At 40.6% G+C, this 18,936-nt stretch overlaps 1 protein-coding gene across 5 annotated transcripts in view; it reads left to right on the top strand.

The window, feature by feature from the left end:
- The window catches only part of cep104 (centrosomal protein 104), a 258,319-nt gene that overhangs the window by 127,653 nt on the left and 111,730 nt on the right, over nucleotides 1-18,936 (top strand). For 4 of the 5 annotated variants that reach the window (XR_005945259.1, XM_041205856.1, XM_041205855.1 and 1 more), the window contains 2 exons: nucleotides 13,641-13,847; nucleotides 14,345-14,461. The exons of the other annotated variant lie outside the window; for it this stretch is intronic. Coding sequence is in view for 3 of the 4 variants with exons in the window: in XM_041205856.1 (XP_041061790.1) it covers nucleotides 13,641-13,847; nucleotides 14,345-14,461 (324 nt within the window). In the remaining variant the exon portion in view is untranslated. The remainder of the gene's footprint in view (nucleotides 1-13,640; nucleotides 13,848-14,344; nucleotides 14,462-18,936) is intronic. 5 annotated transcript variants of the gene reach the window in all.

Below are 18,936 nucleotides of genomic sequence, written 5' to 3'. Positions count from 1 at the left end.
ACCTGCTCTAGACAGCACACAGGAAACTGTACCCCAAAAATCAGCATCTACATAGAAGAGAAAACTGGCAAAGGATTTTTTTTAAACAGAAACAAAACTGAATGTAAAGGTAGCAGCTGAGATCTTCATTGAAGGCTGTGTAGTTAAACAATGTAGAGTAGGAAGCTCATAAATGTGGTCTCCAGTATACGGTCAGATAGTTGGTCATACACATCACTGTAGTAAAGTTGTAATAATCAGAGAAGAAAAAACTTAGCAGGTTTCCTGCTCCTACTTATGATCTACTGGCCTTTGCTGGTACTTGTATGTGTGGATGTCGCGACGACAGCATTGGACAAAACTATCAAAGTGGTTGACTTTGGCCAGCCCGTGCATCTGTAATTCCACCGGACATCAGACCTGCCCTAATTTATTTTCCTCTTTAATTGTGGGGTGATGTTGCCAGCAATTGTCCCTACTTGCTGTTTGAACTGCTCGAACATAAAGCAGTGTCCAAACAAGGGAATTTCTGATCTGTATGTCAAAGCCACTTGTGGCGGTTGGGGATGGAGTAGTTGCAGGGGTGGTCCTTAATATTTTAAATATTTTAAATTGGTTTGATTTACCCTTGTTTCAGAAGGAATGAGAATCGTATGACTGTAGAGGACTGGAAAAGACGATTGCTGGTTGATCCAGACCTGGAATTCACTCGCATGTTTTATTTTAAGAAAAGATTGCAGAGGAAATGGCCTTTGATTTATCAAACTAAGTCACTTTTTATTAACCAGAATAAACCTGGAATGTTCATGTTCATAAACATGGAATAGAATTTGTGTTGTAATTTGTTTTGAAATTGAATCTCAAATTTAGTATTTAGCCATTTATTGGAGGAAAAGTGACTGAAAATGTATCAGTGTAACTAGGGGAGGGGAGCAAGTTAGCAGAATCCACAAAATAAACCTAAGCTGTAAGCATATCAGATTATAAAAGCAGTTATACACCTCTTTCTAATTGGGCTGATTTCTGTGGAGTCCCAATAATGCAGTGGTTCCTCTGTGGCTGACAAAAAAAATTGTTAGTGGACTTGGATTAGCATATCTGATTTGACAAACCTGTACAAATGTCCCTTATTCTCTGAGTCACTTTTTTTTGGGGGGTGGTGGGCGGTGTTGTTCTATGGGCTCTTGCAGCATTCAACCACATGCTAATTTGTTTTCTCTATCCTCAGCAGTAAATGTTGTTGGCAGGTTACCCTGCTTTGGTGGACATTGCAGTTGAGCTCAATACTGTCCTTCCTTTAATACATACACACACAGACATTCCAACAGGAATCACTCAGTCTTAAAATCAGGAGTTGCCGTTCTGACTGATTTTTGTTTACCCATCTCTAACCTATTGTAACCCTTCCATTACTGCTACTGCTTTGATTAGCTAATTCGACATAGGTCAGCCATTTGATCCAGCACCTGCCTAGTCTGTATGGTTTATTCCCTGCGTTACTTGGACACTAGGTGTCTTATTTACCTGCCGTTGGGCATCTGTTTTTCCTACAATACAACAGTGTCTATACTTCAAAAGTACTTCATTGACTGTAAAGTGCTTTGAGGCACCCAGTAGTTGTGAAAAGTGCTATGTTAATCATTCTGGTTCTTCTTGACTTTTTTACACAAACCCGTTAATTCTTAAATCAGTGTAGGTTATTTAAGAGTAGTCTGAGAGCACAAAGAAAGTCAGTGTAGGTATTTTCCTAAATACTCTAATGTACCTAAGTTAATGTAGAAGAGGAAGGAATGGAACAAGTGCAGCAGTAGCAGACCCATTGAGCTTATGACTTTACAGCCTTCCAGACAGAATATTGAGTTCAACAACTTTAGATCATGAACTCTCTCCTCCATCCCCACCCCCTTTCCAATCCCTCTTTTTTCCAATAATTTATATATATTTTTCTTTTCCCACCTATTTCCAATATTTTTAAATGTATTTGTTTTATCTCTACCTTTTAGCCTATTTTGATCCCTTCCCCCCACCCTACCCCGACTAGGGCTATCTGTACCTTGCTCGTCCTGCTTTCTACCCTTAATGTCACCTATTAGCACATTTCTTAGCTAATATCACCACCGTCAACACCTCTTTGTCCTTTTGTCTATGACATCATTTTGGCAATCTCCACCTATCACTGGCCCTCTATCCAGCTCTACCTGTCCCACCCCCCCTTAAACCAGCTTATATTTCACCTCTCTTCTATTTTTCCTGAGTTCTATTGAAGAGTCATACGGACTCGAAACGTTAACTGTATTGCTCTCCACAGATGCTGTCAGACCTGCTGAGTTTTTCCAGGTATTTTTATTTTTGTTTTTGTTTTGAGCTTATGACTTTCCCATTTAGCTATCCTCCCTTTTCTTGAAGTGTTGAGATGTTTTTTGGTAGAAGGTGCCATCTGGTACCTCACACAAGCAGCTCCTGTTCACGACTTTTGACAGAGAATATCAGCAGGCACATGGGGCATTGCAGCTGATCCTACCCTTGTCTCAAGTCCACTCTTCCACCTTTTAAATAGATTGTTGGACATCAAGAGCAGGATCCTTGGACAGTTTTCCCCCTTACTAATAATAGGGTCACCTCCACTGAAATCAGTAGCACAGACTGACTTGGACTGTGTGGTTCAGATAACTCACAGGTGAGAGTGACTGCCTTTGACATTAAGGCAGCATTTGACCAAGTACATCATCAAGGAGCCCCTGCAAAACTGGAGTCAGTGGGAATCTGGGGGAAAACTCTTCACTGGATGGAGTCATACCTGGCATAAAGATACTGAAGCAGCCATTTGACCCAGCACCTGCCGAGTCTGTATGGTTTATTCCCTGTGTTACTTGGACGCTAGGTTTCTTATTTACCTGCCATTGGGCATCTGTTTTTCCTACAACAGTGACTATACTTCAAAAGTACTTCATTGGCTGTAAAGTGCTTTGAGGCATCCGGTGGTTGTGAAAAGTGTCCATATGCAGGAAGACCTGGACAATATTTAGGCTTGGGCTGACAAGTGGTAAGTAACATTCGTCCCACCCAAATGCCAGGCAATGACAATCTCCAATACAAGAAAATCTAACTATCTCCTCATGACATTCAGTGACATTACCATTGCTGAGCCCCCCACTATCAACATAATGGGGGTTATCTTTGAGCAAAAACTGAACTGGATGACCAGCCATTGAATCACTGTGACTACAAGAGCAGATCAAAGGTGTGATTTCTCCCCAGAGCCTGCCCAGTATCTACAAGGCACAAGTCAGCAGTATGCTTGAATACTCTGCAATTGCCTGGATGAGTGCAGCTCCAACAACACTTGAAGTTTGGCATCATCCAGGGCAAAGCAGCCTGCCTGCCTGACTGATATCCATCCACCACCTTCAACATTTACTCCCTCAACCATCGATGTACAGTAGCAGCAGTGTGTACCATCTACAAGATGCACTGCAGCAATTCACCAAGGATCCTTCAGCACCTTACAAACCTACAACTTCTACTGCCTAGAAGGAAAAGTGCAGCCGATGCATGGGAACACCACTACCTGCAAGTTACCCCTCCAAGCCACACACCACCCTGACTTAGAACTATATTGCCGTTCCTTCACTATTGCCGGGTCAAAATCCTGGAACTCACTCTCTAACAGAATTGTGGACGTACTTACACCACATAGACTGCAGTGGTTTAAGAAGGTGGCTTACCACCACCTTTTCAGGAATGGATAGTAAATGCTGGCCTGGCCAGTGACGCTCATATCCTGTGTAAAGAATAAACAAAAAAAATGTTCTTTTAGCAAATAAGCACGATTCTCTTACTTTGAAGTACGTTGTTGTATTGTAATATTGAACTGCAGAACACAGATATAGTTTTAAAATTCCAGTACACCTTTGTCAAAAGTAGATGTGATGTACATGTAAGAAAACTGATGTCAGTTTAGGACAGTGATGGAATGCTATGGGCCTGCAAAATTATTAGAGAAGGAGGAACTAAGCTCTGCATAACTCAATACCTGCTTCTTTCAGAAGCACATTTTTTACTACTCCTCTTGTATATTGTCACAGAAATGGTAACTGGCCCGTAAACCAATTTTTCTCCACACCTCCCAGGATGCAGTTATAAAATAGATAGTTGTGCATGCTGCAAAAGAATTAAAGGAAAATAAAGGAAAAATATTTTTTCAATGATGGAATATCATTAATGGGTTTGACATGAACTGTCCTGCCAAATTTAGTGCACACTATTTATTTTCTAACTTCAATTTTGTTCAAAGTAACATGCAAAGGCAGGAGCATAAATTTGTTCTGCTGTGTGACATTGGATTCTTAGCTGTGTTGTACTGCACAATGCCACTCTGATCTGCTTACTAATAAATCTTTAAATTGCAGTTACTTGGGGGAGGCGAAGGACATGGCCATGGAGGGAACAAGAATACAAAAGGAAATGGGACTTACTATATCTAAAACTTCCAATCAGGAATGCATTTACGCATATGTGCTATTTATATTGGCTCTCCATTTATGTTGTAGGATGTCATTGAGGACCCTTAGAATCATAGAGGTCTACAGCCCAGAAAAAGGCCCTTCGGCCCATCGAGCTTGCACCAGTCAAACAAGTACCTAACTATTCTAATTCCATTTTCCAGCACTAGGGCATAGCCTTGTATGCTATGGCATCACAAGTGCACATCCAAATACTTCTTAAATTCATTGTAGCAATTAATATAAGCAAAGCAGTACAGTAAAATATTTTTTTAGGTGTCATGTATAAGCCTGCCAACTTTTCTGTTTGTACTTTACTCATCTTGATTTTAAAATTCTCATGCTTCTTTTCACATTCCTCCATGGCCCCACCCTTCCCGATCTCTGCAATCTCCTGAAGCCCCACGGTTGAGATATCTGCACTCATCTAATTCTGGCTTCTTATGCATTTCCAGTTATAATTGACCCATCCTTGGTGACCGTGTCTTCAGCTGCTAGGCCCAAAGCTCTGAAGTACCCGCCATACACCTACCTGCTTGCCTTTCTGCATCACTTTCCTCCTTTAAAACACACCTCGAAAGCTATGTCTTTGACCAAGCTTTCAGTCATCTGACCTTGTATCTCCTTATGTGGCTTGGTGTCATATTTTGTTTTACAATGCCCTTCTGAAACACCTTGGGATGCTTAATTGCATTAAAGACCTATATAAATATCAGTTGTTCTTGTAAATAAAACTCCTTCTTTGGAAGATTAGCTTCAAGAAAAAAGTGCATAATTACAATATTCATTGCGATTTGAATAAATTTTGTACACAAATTTTATTTCTAGCTCCATAATTTGCCTCATATTTAGGTAGGCTGGATTAACATTGCTCAGTTCTCTATGTGGTGTATTGCATAATGAAGTGATTCAGTGTCTGCTTATGGTTTTCTCTGTTTGCCAACCCCTTGAACGTGATCAGTTGAAACCAAAAATGAGGAAAAATTGATTCTGGCGAGTCAACAGTGTCCCAGACAGTCTTATTGATCAGCTTGCCTGATTTAAATAAATGGCATTTATCACTGTGAGCTGTGATTCTTCCATCTGAGCTCCAAATAAACATGCAAGCTGCACAGTAATAGGGAGTTAAACTGTGGCAAAGCCAGTATATATTGACGGTTCTAAGATCTGGTACTGCTAACCAGCATCTAGGCTCTCTGGATGTAGGAGTAGAACGTGTCTCCATGGGCACACCATATCAAGCAAAATTTCAGCTGCTTGGCTTGAAGACATTTGAAGCATTGTGGTTTTCTACACATGTCCAGGCCATTGAGGGGAAAAAAACCGAGGTGGTACGGTATATCCACATGCTTGCTTCTCATTTCCACTGTATTTACAAGATTTGGGAATTGGTGAAAAGGGCATAGTGTAAGGGCACAGTGTAAAATCCTGTGATTTCATAATAGGTGTAGAAGATGTGGCTTTTAGAACTGATTGGCATTCGATCCGCCGCCTTAAACGTTCACTCTCTCCACCACCGATATACAGTGGCATCTACAAGATGCGCTGCAGGAACTCACCAAGCTTCCTTTGACAGCCTCTTCCCAACCCAGGACTTCTAGTACCTAGAAGGACAAGGGCAGCAGTTGCATGGGAACACCACCACCTGCCAGTTCTCCGCCAAGTCACTCACCATCCTGACTTGGAAATATATTGCCGTTCCTTCAGTGTCACTGGTCCAAGCTCTCACTGCGCGAGTGTCCTGACAGTTTATGACCTGCGGTGGTTCAAGAAACAGGCTCACCACACCTTCTCAAAGGCAGTTAGAGCTGGGCAATAAATGATGGCTTAGCCAGTGATGCCCACACCCTGTAAAAGAATAAATTTTTAAAAATGTTTAATGCGGGGCATATAACAAAGGGATATCCAGATCTAGCACAGCTCTGCCTCCATTTCGATATTTCTCTCTATCTCAGTTAGACAACATTTTTCCCTTTGCTGTAAACAGTCCCCACTGCTTAATATATGCATGTTTAAAATGGGTGGTCCCTTGCCATTAATCATTTCAATTTCAAAGTTGCTGGTTATCGTGCCATTTCATCCAGAAACAACTGTTTACATGCCCAATTGCATCTTGTTCCTCACTGAAAACAACAATTATAAGTGCCTGGAAATAGCAACACTTCAGGTCCCTTGATGAGCCTTGTGTACAGTTGCTTGTTATGAAAGCTCGACTTGACCTCTTCCCTGGTCAAGAAGTTAGGAACTCCAAGTCTCAACAGGCCTCAGAGTTTTTGCACATGCGCAAACCAGGAGTAGGCTGCACATGTGCAGATCTGCATCTTTAAATTTATTGGGCCGAGAACGGACCCGACATGCCTGCACAGAAATGGAAGACGTTGGGTAAACCCTGTCGGGTGATCGGGAATGGAGCGCCTCAGGCAGGGAACAAGGAGGGGTCCCAAAAGAAGAGTCCCGGACAGGGGCAGGAAGAAATCCCGGTTAGGTTAAAAAGTAAGAAGAGGGCTGTGGTTAGCAGATGTAGTTAAGTGAAGAGGGTTCAGGGAAGCCCTGGTAATTGAAGAAGGCTCAGGGGAAGCCCTGAAGATCCAAGAAGGCAACAGAAAGTTGGTGACTCCATGCTGTGGGCCGTTGGGGCAAAGGTACCCCTCTAGAGCAGTTGTGTTCTGCTTGCAGCGGCCAAAGATCTAAAGTTGTGTTTGTGAGTTGGTGCTTGAGTGCATACTCAGGAATCCCGGGGAACAGAACCTCTGGAGATGGGATTGAAATCCTGCGAGGTGGGCTATTGTTGAAGCCATCCGAGTTGGAGGGTGACACCTTCGAAGGTGAAGATTGGTATCCCGAGAGAGTGAATTTCGGTGAGATTGGTTGACTCTGTTACTGGTGTCAGGGTAGGTTGTGAGAAATCCCATGGACTTTCTTGGTCACCTTTGCCATTTAGTGTGCAATGTTGTGTTCAACCACATATACCTCCTTAACCCTGAATGTTAATAGTATAAGATAGGTATTGTAAATTGTTTCATCTTTCTGACTTTGTAAAGCTTATTTTTATTTGTTCAAAACAATGGAATTTTGTGGTTTTATTCTCTTAGAAAGTGTCTTGATTCTCAAACTTTGTCCATTTTAAATGAGAGGTTATTGGCCCTGAACTGAATCTTACTAAAAACTTGGGGGCTTGGTCAAGGATCATAATATGCTGAGAAGGTTCTTAGGCAGCATTACTGGACTGCATATTTCTGTATAACGTATTGAGAGTATAAGAATTGCCTGTTAACTTTTCCTTGCCAACTGGTCACAAAATATTAAACAGGCTTTGCTGTAATGTTTTTATTTGTTCCATGGGTGACTTCAATCTTAACAAAACAACAGTAGCGGAACTATTGGTGTAATCTCCAAAGACTTCATATTTTTATCATTGAATGGTTACAACACAGGAGGCCATTCGACCCAATATGTGTCCATCGGTTCTCTACAAGAACAACTTAATTATTCCCAGTCCCGTGACTTTTCCCTGTTGCCTTGCAATTTTTTTCTAGATATTTATCTAATTCTCTTTTGAACGATTTTCTAGACTCTGTCTCCATCAGATTCTCTGACAGTGCTCTCTCTGCATAAAGTTTTTCCTCAAGTTGCAATTGGTCTTTTTCCATTCAACTTGAATCAGTGTCCTCTGGTTCTTGACCCTTGTGCCAATGGAATGCTCTGCCGATACCACTCGTCATTTTGAATACCTCTATCAAATCTGCTCTTAACCTTCTCCACCTAAAGAGAACAGCCTCAGCTTTGCCAATCTGTCCATGTAACTGAAGTCCCTCATACCCAGAACCATTCTCCTAAATTTTTTTCTACATGCCTTCTAATACTGATGTTCCCATCCTCCCTAAAGTGTGATGCCCAGAATTGGACATAATGTTCCAGTTGAGGCTGAATCAGTGTTTTAGAAAGGGTCACCATAACAACTTGCTTTTGTACTCAGTGCCTCTTTTTATAAAGCCCAGAATCTTGTATCCCTTATTAACCATTGGCTGAACATGCCCAGCCTGCTTCAATGATATGTGTGCATATATCCCCAAGTCCCCCTGATCCTGCAACATCTTTAGAATTGTATCCTTTCATATTTCCCGTCCTCATGCTTCCTATCAAAATGTATCACTCTTCTCTGCATTGAACTTATCTGCCACATCTTGCCAATTCCACCAGCCTATGTCCACTTGAAGTCTGTCATTATCCTTTTCACAGTTCACAATACTTCCAACTTTTATATCATAAGACCATAAGACGTGGGAGCAGAAGTAGGCCATTCGGCCCATTGAGTGTTTTGGACAAGGGTGTAACATTTGCAGCTCTCCAATGCTCTGCTACCATACCTGCATCTAAGGAGGACTGGAAGATTATGGCCAATAACTCTGCAATTTCCACCTTTTGTTTTCCACCTTTAGATGAATCTGATCACATCCTGGAGACTGATGAACTTTCTAGCACTTTATCAAATTAAGACTTTTGGATTCCCTTTTGTTAGCTGCCAACCTCTTCCCTTTACTAAGCTTATTTATTTTCTCACTTTTTATATTCACCCTTTTTCTGGTATCTCTTTCGTCATTCAGGGAATTCTTTTTTTGTTCTACGCCTCCCCCTCATGGGAATGTACCTAAACCATCTCCTCCTTCAAGGTAGCCCATTGTTCTGTTACATTGTTTTGCCTGTTAATTTTTGCCAATCTGAGCCAGATCTGTTCTCACCACACTGAAATTGGTGTTCCCCCAAGCAATTATTTTTACTCTAGATTACTCCTTATCCTTTTCCATAGCTAACCTATCCCTCATACTACTGTGATCACTTGACCCACCTTATTCTCCAGAACCAGATCTAGCAACTCTCCCTTCCATATTGGACTGAGAACATAACTGATGGAAGAAAATTCTCCTGAGCATGTTTCAGAAACTTCTGCCCCTCTCTGCCCTTTACACCCAAGTCTTAATACCCAAGTCTATATTAGGATAATTCAAGTCACCTATTATAAATTGTCTATAGTTTTTCCTTGCAATTTATTTGCTCTGTATCTTTCTCACCATTTGGTTGCCTATAGCATACACCTGGTACCTCTGTTGTTTCTTAGTTCTAACCAATTAGATTCTGACTTTGAGCCCTCTAGGATGTCCTCTTTCTCCAGCACCTTAATATTCTCCTTAATCAATACTGCTACCACTCCTCATTTTTTTCTTGAACACAGTGTAACCAACTGTTGCTATATTTTGAATAATTCTGTCCAGACGTGACACCAGGATGGTATGTTGCTTCTCTGCTGCCAAGGTCAAGGATGTCATTGAGTGGCTCAGGACATTCTGAAGAGGGAGGGTCATGGTCATGGGAGAGCCAGAGGTCATGGTCCATATTGGAACCAGCGACATAGGTAAAAAGAGGGATGAGGTCCTGCAAGCAGGATATAGGGAGCTAAAAAATAAATTAAAAAGCAGGACCTCCAAGATTGTAATCTCAGGATTACTCCCAGTGCTACATGCTAGCAAAATCATAGGAATAGGAGAATAGACCAGATGAATGCATGGCTGGAGAAATGGTGTAGGAGAGAGGGATTTAGACTCCTGAGGCATTGGGACTGATTCTGGGAAAGATGGGACCTGTACAAGCTGGACGGGTTGCACCCCAACAGCAGCAGGATGGATATCCTTGCAGGGGTACTTGCTAGTACTTTGGGGAGGTTTAAACTACAGTGGCAGAGGAATTGGGAACCTGAGCGGTGAGATACAAGAGAGGGAAACAAGGATAGAAATGAAGGACCGAAAAGTGGAAATCAAAAGTGGAAGGCAGAGCAAAAGAGGGCAGTGGCAAATAGAGACATAATACAAAAAAATGTGAAAAAGAAAATCTAAAGGCACTGCATTTGGATGTACGGAGCATTCGCAGTAAGACAAATAGAGGCAAATGGGTACGAAATGATTGCGATTATGGAGATGTAGCTGCAGGGTGACCAGATTGGGAACTGAATATTCAAGGGTATTCGATATTTAGGAAGGACAGGCAAAAAGGAAAAGGAGGTGGGATGGCATTGTTAGTTAAGGATGAAATCAGTGCAGTAGTGAGAAAGGATAATGGCTCAGAAAATCTAGATGTAGAATCAATCTGGGTAGAGCTAAGAAGCAACAAGAAGTGGAAACCATTAGTGGGAGTTGTCAGTAGGCCTCTTGTCAGTAGTGGTAAGGTAGGAGATGGCACTAAACAAAGGAAATTAAAGATGCATGTAACAAGGGTGCTATAGCAATCATGGGTGATTTTAATCTGCACATAGATTGGGCAAACCAAATTGGCAGTAATACTGTGGCAGATAAATTCCTGGAGTGCATACAAAATGGTTTTTTAGACCGGTACGTTGAGGAACCAACGATGGAACAGGCTATCCTAGATTTGGTATTGTGCAATGAGAAAGGGTTAATTCATAACCTTGTTCTTTGGGGTCTTTTGGGGAAGAGTGATCATAATATAATAGAATTCCTCATGAGGATAGAAAGTGAAGTAGTCCGATCCGAAACCAGGGTCCTAAATCTAAACAAAGGGAACTACAAAGGTATGGGGGGTGAGCTGGCTATGATAGATTGGGGAAGTTCATTAAAAGGCATGACGGTGGATAGACAATGACTAATATTTAAGGAATGAATGCATGCATTGCAACAGCTATACATTCCTTAATGCTGCAAATACACAACAGGTAAAGCGGCCCAACCATGACTAACAAAAGAAATTAAGGATAGTATTAGATTCAAAGAAAAGTCATGCAGAGTTGCTAGAAAAAGTAGCAAGCCTGAGGATTGGGAGCAGTTTAGAATTCAGCAAAGGAGGACCAAGAATTTGAGTATGAGAATCAATTTGTAAGGAACATAAAAGCAGAGTATAAAAGTTTCTTTAAGTATGTAAAAAAGATTAGTGAAGGCAAATGTAGGTCCCTTACAGTCTGAAATGGGAGAATTTATAATGAAGAACAAGGAAATGGCAGAGCAATTAAACAACTACTTTAGCTCTGTCTTCACTGAAGAAGACAAAAATAAGTTCCCAGAAAGGCTAGGGAATCAAGGGTCTAGTGAGGAGGAGGAATTGAAGGAAATTAGCATTAGTAAAAAAAAAAAAAGTGCTGGAGAAATTAATGGGACTGAAAGCCGATAAATCCCCTGGGTCTGATAATCTATATCCCGGATTACTAAAGGAGGTGGCCATGGAAATAGTGGATGCGTTGGCTGTCATCTTCCAAAATTCTGTAGATTCTGAAACATGCTGGCAGATTGGAGGGTGGTAAATGTAAGTAACCCCACTATTTAAAAAAGGAGGGAGGGAGAAAACAGGGAATTATAGATCGGTTAGCCTATCATCAGTAGTAAGGACAATGTTAGAGTCTATTATAAAGGATGTGATAACAGGACACTTAGAAAATATCAACAGGATTAGACAAATCAATATGGATTTATGAAAGGGAAGTCATGTTTGACAAACCTGCTGGAGTTTTTTAAGTATGTAACTAGTTGACTAGATAAGGGAGAACCAGTTGGTTTGGTGTATTTGGATTTTCGGAAGGCTCTTGATAAAGTCCTGCATAAGAGGTTAGTGTGAATAATTAAAGTACATGGGATTGAGGTAATACATTGGAATGGATTGAGAATTGGTTGACGGACAGGAGATAGAGTAGGAGTAAATGGGTCTTTTTCAGAGTGGCCAGTGGTGACTAGTGGGGTACTGCAATTCAGGTTTACTGATGACACAAAACTAGGTGGGAATGTTATGGTGAGGAGGATGTAAAGAGGCTTCAGGTCGATTTAGACAAGTGGTGAGTGGGTAATTACATGGCAGATGCAATATAACATGGATAAGTATGAAGTTATCCACTTTGGTTGGTAATAGAGTGGGAAGTGTTGATGTACAGAGGGACCTGGGTGTCCTTGTTCACCAGTCACTGAAAGCAAGCATGCAGGTGCAGCAAGCAGTTAAGAAGGCAAATAGTATTTTGGCCTTCATTGCAAGAGGATTTCAGTATAGGAGCAGTGATGGCTTGCTGCAGTTATACAGGGCCTTGGTGACACCACATCTGGAGTATTTTGTGCAGTCTTGGTCTCCTTACCTAAGAAAGGATATACTTGCCATAGAGGAGTGCAGCGAATCAGACGGTTCACCAGACAGATTCCTGGGATGGCAGGATTGTCACATGAGGAGTCATTGGGTCGGTTAGGCCTGTATTCACTAGAGTTTAGAAGAATGAGAGGGGATCTCATTGAAACGTATAAAATTTTGGCAGGGCTGGACAGACTGGATACAGGGAGGATATTTCCCATGGCTGGGGGCATCCAGAACAAGGGTTCACAGTCTGAGCATATTGGGTAGGCCATTCAGGACTGAGTTAAGAAGAAATGTCTTCACTCAGAGGATGGTGAACCTGTGGAATTCTCTACCACAGAAAGCTGTGAAGGCCAAGTCACTGAATATATTTAAGAAGGAAATAGATTTCTAGGCACTAAAGGTGTTAAGGGGTATGGAAAGAGAGTGGGAGTATGGCATTGAGATAGAGGATCAACCATGATCATTTTGAATGGTGGAGCATGCTTGAAGGGCTGAATGACCTACTCCAGCTCCTATTTTCTATGTCCTTAGGATTTTTGCTAATCCTTAAATAGAATTGTAAAATAAATTGAAGTTTTTGATAGCTTATTTGTGGACTATATACTTAAGTGGTAATCTATTCATTTGCATTTGTTAATCTCACTTGTCCTTCCCTTGCATCATGCTGTCCCAGATTTGCCACTGACTGAAGGCGAGGTTGTTTGTACAGGAAGAGAAGGAGAATCAGTTTGAATCATCTTGATTTTCATTCATACATGTTCCAACAGCCTGTTTTTAGCAAGGCATTTGGGAAAGAAATCTCCCTGTAACTGACAAAGAGCTCCCTGTAGGCAGCTTCACACCGTTAGCTGTCCAGTTCATGGGGTTTTAGCTGATCTAAAAGAGGTTAATTAAAATAATCTCTTTTTTCAAACATTTACTTTGGAATTTTTATGTTGGGTTGTATTTGATACGTGTGCGTATATTTCTTTCTTATACCTTTTATACAAAATTCAAGAAATCCAATGTTCAGAATTTTAAAAAATTTATTACATTTTATGTAAGTTTGCAGCAGGAGCTTTGGAACATACTGCATCCGAAGTCAGAGATACAGCTGTACGGATTGTCCTTTACATGTATCGACAACACAGGGGTGCCATTTTGCACTACCTTCCACCTGATGACGCAAATACACGCAGGAATGTGCTATACAAATCACTTTTTGATGGGTTTGCGAAAATAGATGGGAGGCCAACAGAAGCCGAGCAGCGAGTAAGTTTCACTGTGATGGCGCTATACTTCCTTGCACTGGTGTTTTATTTATCTACTCCCCAAACTATTCAGAAAAATAGTATTCATTGAACAGGAAATATCTAACTTTCAAGGAAACTAATTTATATGGATAATTTCTCATAACAATAGACCTGGTTTCACAAGTTTGTGCACATTTTCTTGGTTATTTATGTGTGAAATGGAAAAATTCTGTCCCAAAGGCTTCATTGAAATAAGGTTTATTTAATGTTGCAACAAAATGAACTCTGAAACTCATGAAGGAAATGCTTATGTCAATTTGTGAACAAGTCTTAAATAGTGTAAATGGAGTGACAGTTAATTTTAAATATCTCACTTTGGTAAAAGAGGAATGAGTGATGTTGCATTAAAGTTTATTTAATAAAGAGGCTATTGCAAAGCTGTGTGAGAAATTTAACACAGATGCACAAAGAATAAGCTTTTTTAAAATTATTCACTTGGCTGCATGTTTCTACCAGGCACACAAAAAGGCAGCTGCAGAAGAGGCAGAGAGGCGGAAGAAAGAGGAAATAAGGGCCCTGCAGGAGCAACTGGCGGCACTGAGAGAAATACAGGCAGAGGTCCAGGCTGAAAAGGTGTATAAACCTGACTTAAGGTGCAATATGCAATAGTACAGTAGCAAAAGAAAATAATTGTAAGCAACCTCTTCAATATTCACAAATGCAAGTTTAACTATCTCTAAAATGAATCTGCAAGCGGGAGACTGTTCATGTATAGAAATGAATTCACAAATTGGCAGGGATATGGGGGAAAGGTGGGTGAGTGGGCCTATTTGCATTACTGAAAAAGTCTGCACAGACATGATGTTTTGAATGGCCACTTTCTGTGTTGGAAGTTTCAACAATTCTATTCTTCTCATGTCACAAATGCCCAATGCAATGTTATTACTATTCTAAATAATGTTTAAACCCAGAGGTAACATCTTAAAAGCCAAGAATTAGAGAGAAATTTTCATTTTGACATATGCTTCAGATGCTGTACAGTTCAGTAATCTATTATAAGATCTTTGTTCATCATAGAAACAGGAGTAGGTCATTTAGGCCATTGAGCCTGTTCCATCATTCGGTTAGAATGTGACTCCATTACTCCATTTACCCACCTTGGTTCAGTAACCCGTGTTACTGTTGGTTAATGAAAACCAGTTCATCTCTGTTTTGACGTTTTCAAGTGGTTTAGAGTTAGCAGTTTTTGCCTGCCTGTTTGGCTTTGACTTCCCCTAATCCTCCTTACCTGCCTTTGAGGGAACCCCATCATTGAGGCACCCTTCCATGGAGCTGCAGCTTCAACACTGGCCACTGCCTGTGGTGGTGCTGTTGTGCTGGCAGCTCTCTGATTGCGCTGTCAACTCTTGGATGTGGCTGCTGTCCTCAACTGGATGGCAGTTTGATGGCAGTCTCTTAAATCGCTGCCACCGGCAATATGCTGACTCAGGGTCATTGTGACCAAAAGAAATTCAGCCCTATATCTCTCTCAGTTCGTGGGATCTTCACTGTCCTTTGACTTTATATAAGCAGTCTAGTTCTATAATATACTTCACTTCTTTGGTTGACCAGGGTTGCTTAATTACATTTGTAGAACCTGTTTTGGGGGAGTTATTAAACGAAATACTATTTTTAACATTAGCTCAGTACAGTCTACTGCGGTCACTTTCTGCCTCATCCCTTCTAAGTCAGCCTTACCTAAACTTAAATATATTGGCTTGTGATTTTGCCTTCTTTTCAAACTTGTCCTTTTTTAAGGAAGGATGTAAATGTTTTGGAGGCGGGTTGTCTTATGAGGATAGGCTGGGCTTGTTTCTACTGGAGTTTAGAAGAGTGGTGGAGTGGGGGGTGACTTGAAGTATATAAGATTCTGAATGATCTTGACAAGGTGGACATGGAAAGAATGTTTCCTCTTGTGGGTGAATCCAGAACTAAGGGGAGCATTGTTTTAAAATTAGGAGTCACTATTTTACGACAGAGATGAGGAGAAATTTTTTTCTGAGGGTTGTGCAACTTTGGAACACTGCCTCAGAAGGCAGTGGAAGCAGTCACTGAATATTAGAGGTCAATAGATTTTTGTTAAGCAAGGCAATCAAAGGTTATCATGGGTAGATGGGAATGTAGAACTTGAAACACTAACAGATCAACCATGATCTTATTGAATGGCAGAGCAAATTCAGGGGCAGAATGGCCTACTTCTCCTACTTTGTTTTTTTGGAAACTTAATGTTGAATTCATCTTTAGCAAATGTTTCCTATTGTGGGACTGGCGAGAAATTAATAAATGTGTGCAAGTCAGCAAATACGTATAATTCCCCGATGTAACCATTGTATTAATTTGCAAGATTACATAAAAATGCAGCAGAAGCAGAATTAAATTTCATGAGCAGGATGAGAGATGAACTACTTTTACACTATTTGAACATCTAATCCCATCAGGACTTGACAGACCACGGGAAGCTTTTAATATTCCAACTGTAGAAGTGAAATTATATTTAATATTGATAAGCAAATATACGTAAAAAGCCTATAGAAAGAAGTAGCTGTAGATTTTTTTTTGAATGATGGAGTCAGGACTTGGTGGAGACAGATGGAAGGAGAAGCAAAGCCTGGGGGAATTATGATCAAATCATGTTCCCATTAATTATTTGAAAAATTGCCACCAGTTAATTATCCTGTATAGTTTGTTTAGCTAGCAGATCATCACCTTGTCAGGCATTGTTTCCTCACCATTCATCTGTCCGGCCACTCATTGATTTCGCTGGGGATCATGGAGTGGCTGGGCAGCAGAAATCATACTTTTGAAGATGTATGTTTTACGGCATGGGAAATCACCTTGAATGAAAATACTCTTTTGACTTCCTTTCCTCTTCAAGAGATGGTGCTGTGACATTGCTATTTTCCCTTTCCTCCATGACATCGGAATTCTGTGAAACAATTCTGCTGTTCTTGCATCATGGAAAATCGAGTACTGTCACTGTAATTCCCATAGGTTCCTACTAACAAAACCCCTGATAATTTTGCACACTTCTTTTGGTCTCCTAATGGAAGAGCCCTAGTATCTCTCCTCACAAATAAAACTTTTTGTTCTAGCTATCATTATCTTCTTTACCCTCTCCATGGATCTCCTTCTTGATCATCATCTTCGATTACGCATACAAAATAGAACACAATTTTAGTGCAATCCCAAATACCTACCCCCTCATTTATTTGAAATCTCTGAGCTCTGCAGAGGATCCACTGGATTTATTTTGCCTCACTCCACCCCACCCCAAATTGGTGAGGTGCCTGTCAGCATGATGGAGTTGATTTTTGTTTTGGATACAGATTATGCAGACAGTTGGGTGTCCATTTAACCCAACCAATAATATTGGCAGAAAGCATAGGCAATTTTGTTGGTGAGACTTCATTAAAATGTAAGCAATGAGTGCTTTAAGAGCTGACCACTATTGAGGTGAGAAATCCAGCATTTCCTCTGCAGTGCTAAGTCAGAAATATTTAATGAATGGAGGAGCAGGTGATTGAGGATGGGGAAGTGAAGTGCGCTAAAATTCTTGCATTGAAGCATCATGCTTGCAGTGTCCTTTGGGCTAGCTTCCAGCAATTCCTTTAAGGGCTGCTGATTAGACCACTCTGCATTGTAGAGCCCCTACAGACTTGCTTGAGATGAGTTAATATGACCCACTCTGGAAAATGAACCAGTACCTTTCTAGGCTCTATGCCTCCATTAGGCATTGACTATCTTGGCAGCTACTACCAGGAATTTTACCAAGTAAAACATTAATTGTGGGTTGAGATAATGAGATATCCTCAGAATAATTTAGTAGGTCAGTCTACCGTTGAAGTCAGTAATTTCCAGTGTCAATAATTCTGTTTATCTTTTCTCTCTGATACTTTCTTTTCATGTGTTGTAGCTAACAAAGGGAAACTTGTGTATAATTTAAGGTGGGCAAATCTGCCTACAACAGTCAGTTACTGATTACTACTGAAACCACATCCTCCTGCCCTTAGATACATGATGTAACTGGAATAGGGGTGTAATTTCCTGTAAAGAAAATGCCTTCCCTGGACAGAAAGTTATTGCACACTGGGGAAACTGTGATTCTCTGCATTGATGGTCCTTCTGGTCTTAAAATATCCTTTGGTGGGTAAAGAATAGCATGTTGTCCCTACATGAACTATACAAGTCGGATACTGGGTTTAGCTTAAAAGTGGTTTAATGGGACTGGATAATGTGGGTATCAGGAATCTCCTGGCCACACCTGTGAACATCTGGTTTCTCATTTCTGCACCAGCTGTTGAGTTACAAGTATATGCAGTTGCTGCTTGAAAAATAAATAAATTGAATTATTTTTTTTAAAAGGCTTCATTAAGAAAGAATTGGCTTCTGTATTTTTTTTCTCTTTCCAGCTTTCTGGACAGTATCCACATCCTGAGTCACACAATACACTACTTTATGCCTAACTTATTAAACCCAGCATTATTTTAATTTCCTCCTTCAGACTTCAATCCTATCTATTCCTTGGACCTAAATTGCAATAAATTCTCTGTTCCGCAGCCCAAGCTTTGTGCAGTATCCAACTTCCATTCTCTCTCATATTTGGCTTTCTATTTCTGAATATTATGCAAGGTAATGCTTGGGTGAACCACACGACACCAAGCAGACTTGCACCCTAACTTCATGTTTGCAACATGCTTAGTTATCTGCTTTTCTTTTACTTTACTTATCTTTCTTCCACTAAATATTCATTCAATCTTACCCTTATTGAGTTTACTGCTTTTGGTTTAATAACATAACTTACCTTGTACGACATTCGCTCTTTCTCTTTTTCTGCACGCCCCCACCATGACAACAAGGCATGAGTTTTATGGACAGGAGATACACAAATAATCCAACCAAATATAGATTTACAAATTTGAGTTCCTGCTTGCACACAAGAGCTGCATTCTCTTTGCATTTATTTACGAAATACTACCTCACAAGGAATGTAAAAATAGCTAAATTATATTATAGTTGATAAAAGAAGGTTGCAATTTTCTTGGTCTCTTTCTGATTTGTAGTGAGTTGGT

This window comes from Carcharodon carcharias, chromosome 15, assembly GCF_017639515.1.
Source record: "Carcharodon carcharias isolate sCarCar2 chromosome 15, sCarCar2.pri, whole genome shotgun sequence".
Classification (NCBI taxonomy): Eukaryota; Metazoa; Chordata; class Chondrichthyes; order Lamniformes; family Lamnidae; genus Carcharodon; species Carcharodon carcharias.
This window is presented reverse-complemented; position numbering and strand designations above follow the sequence as displayed.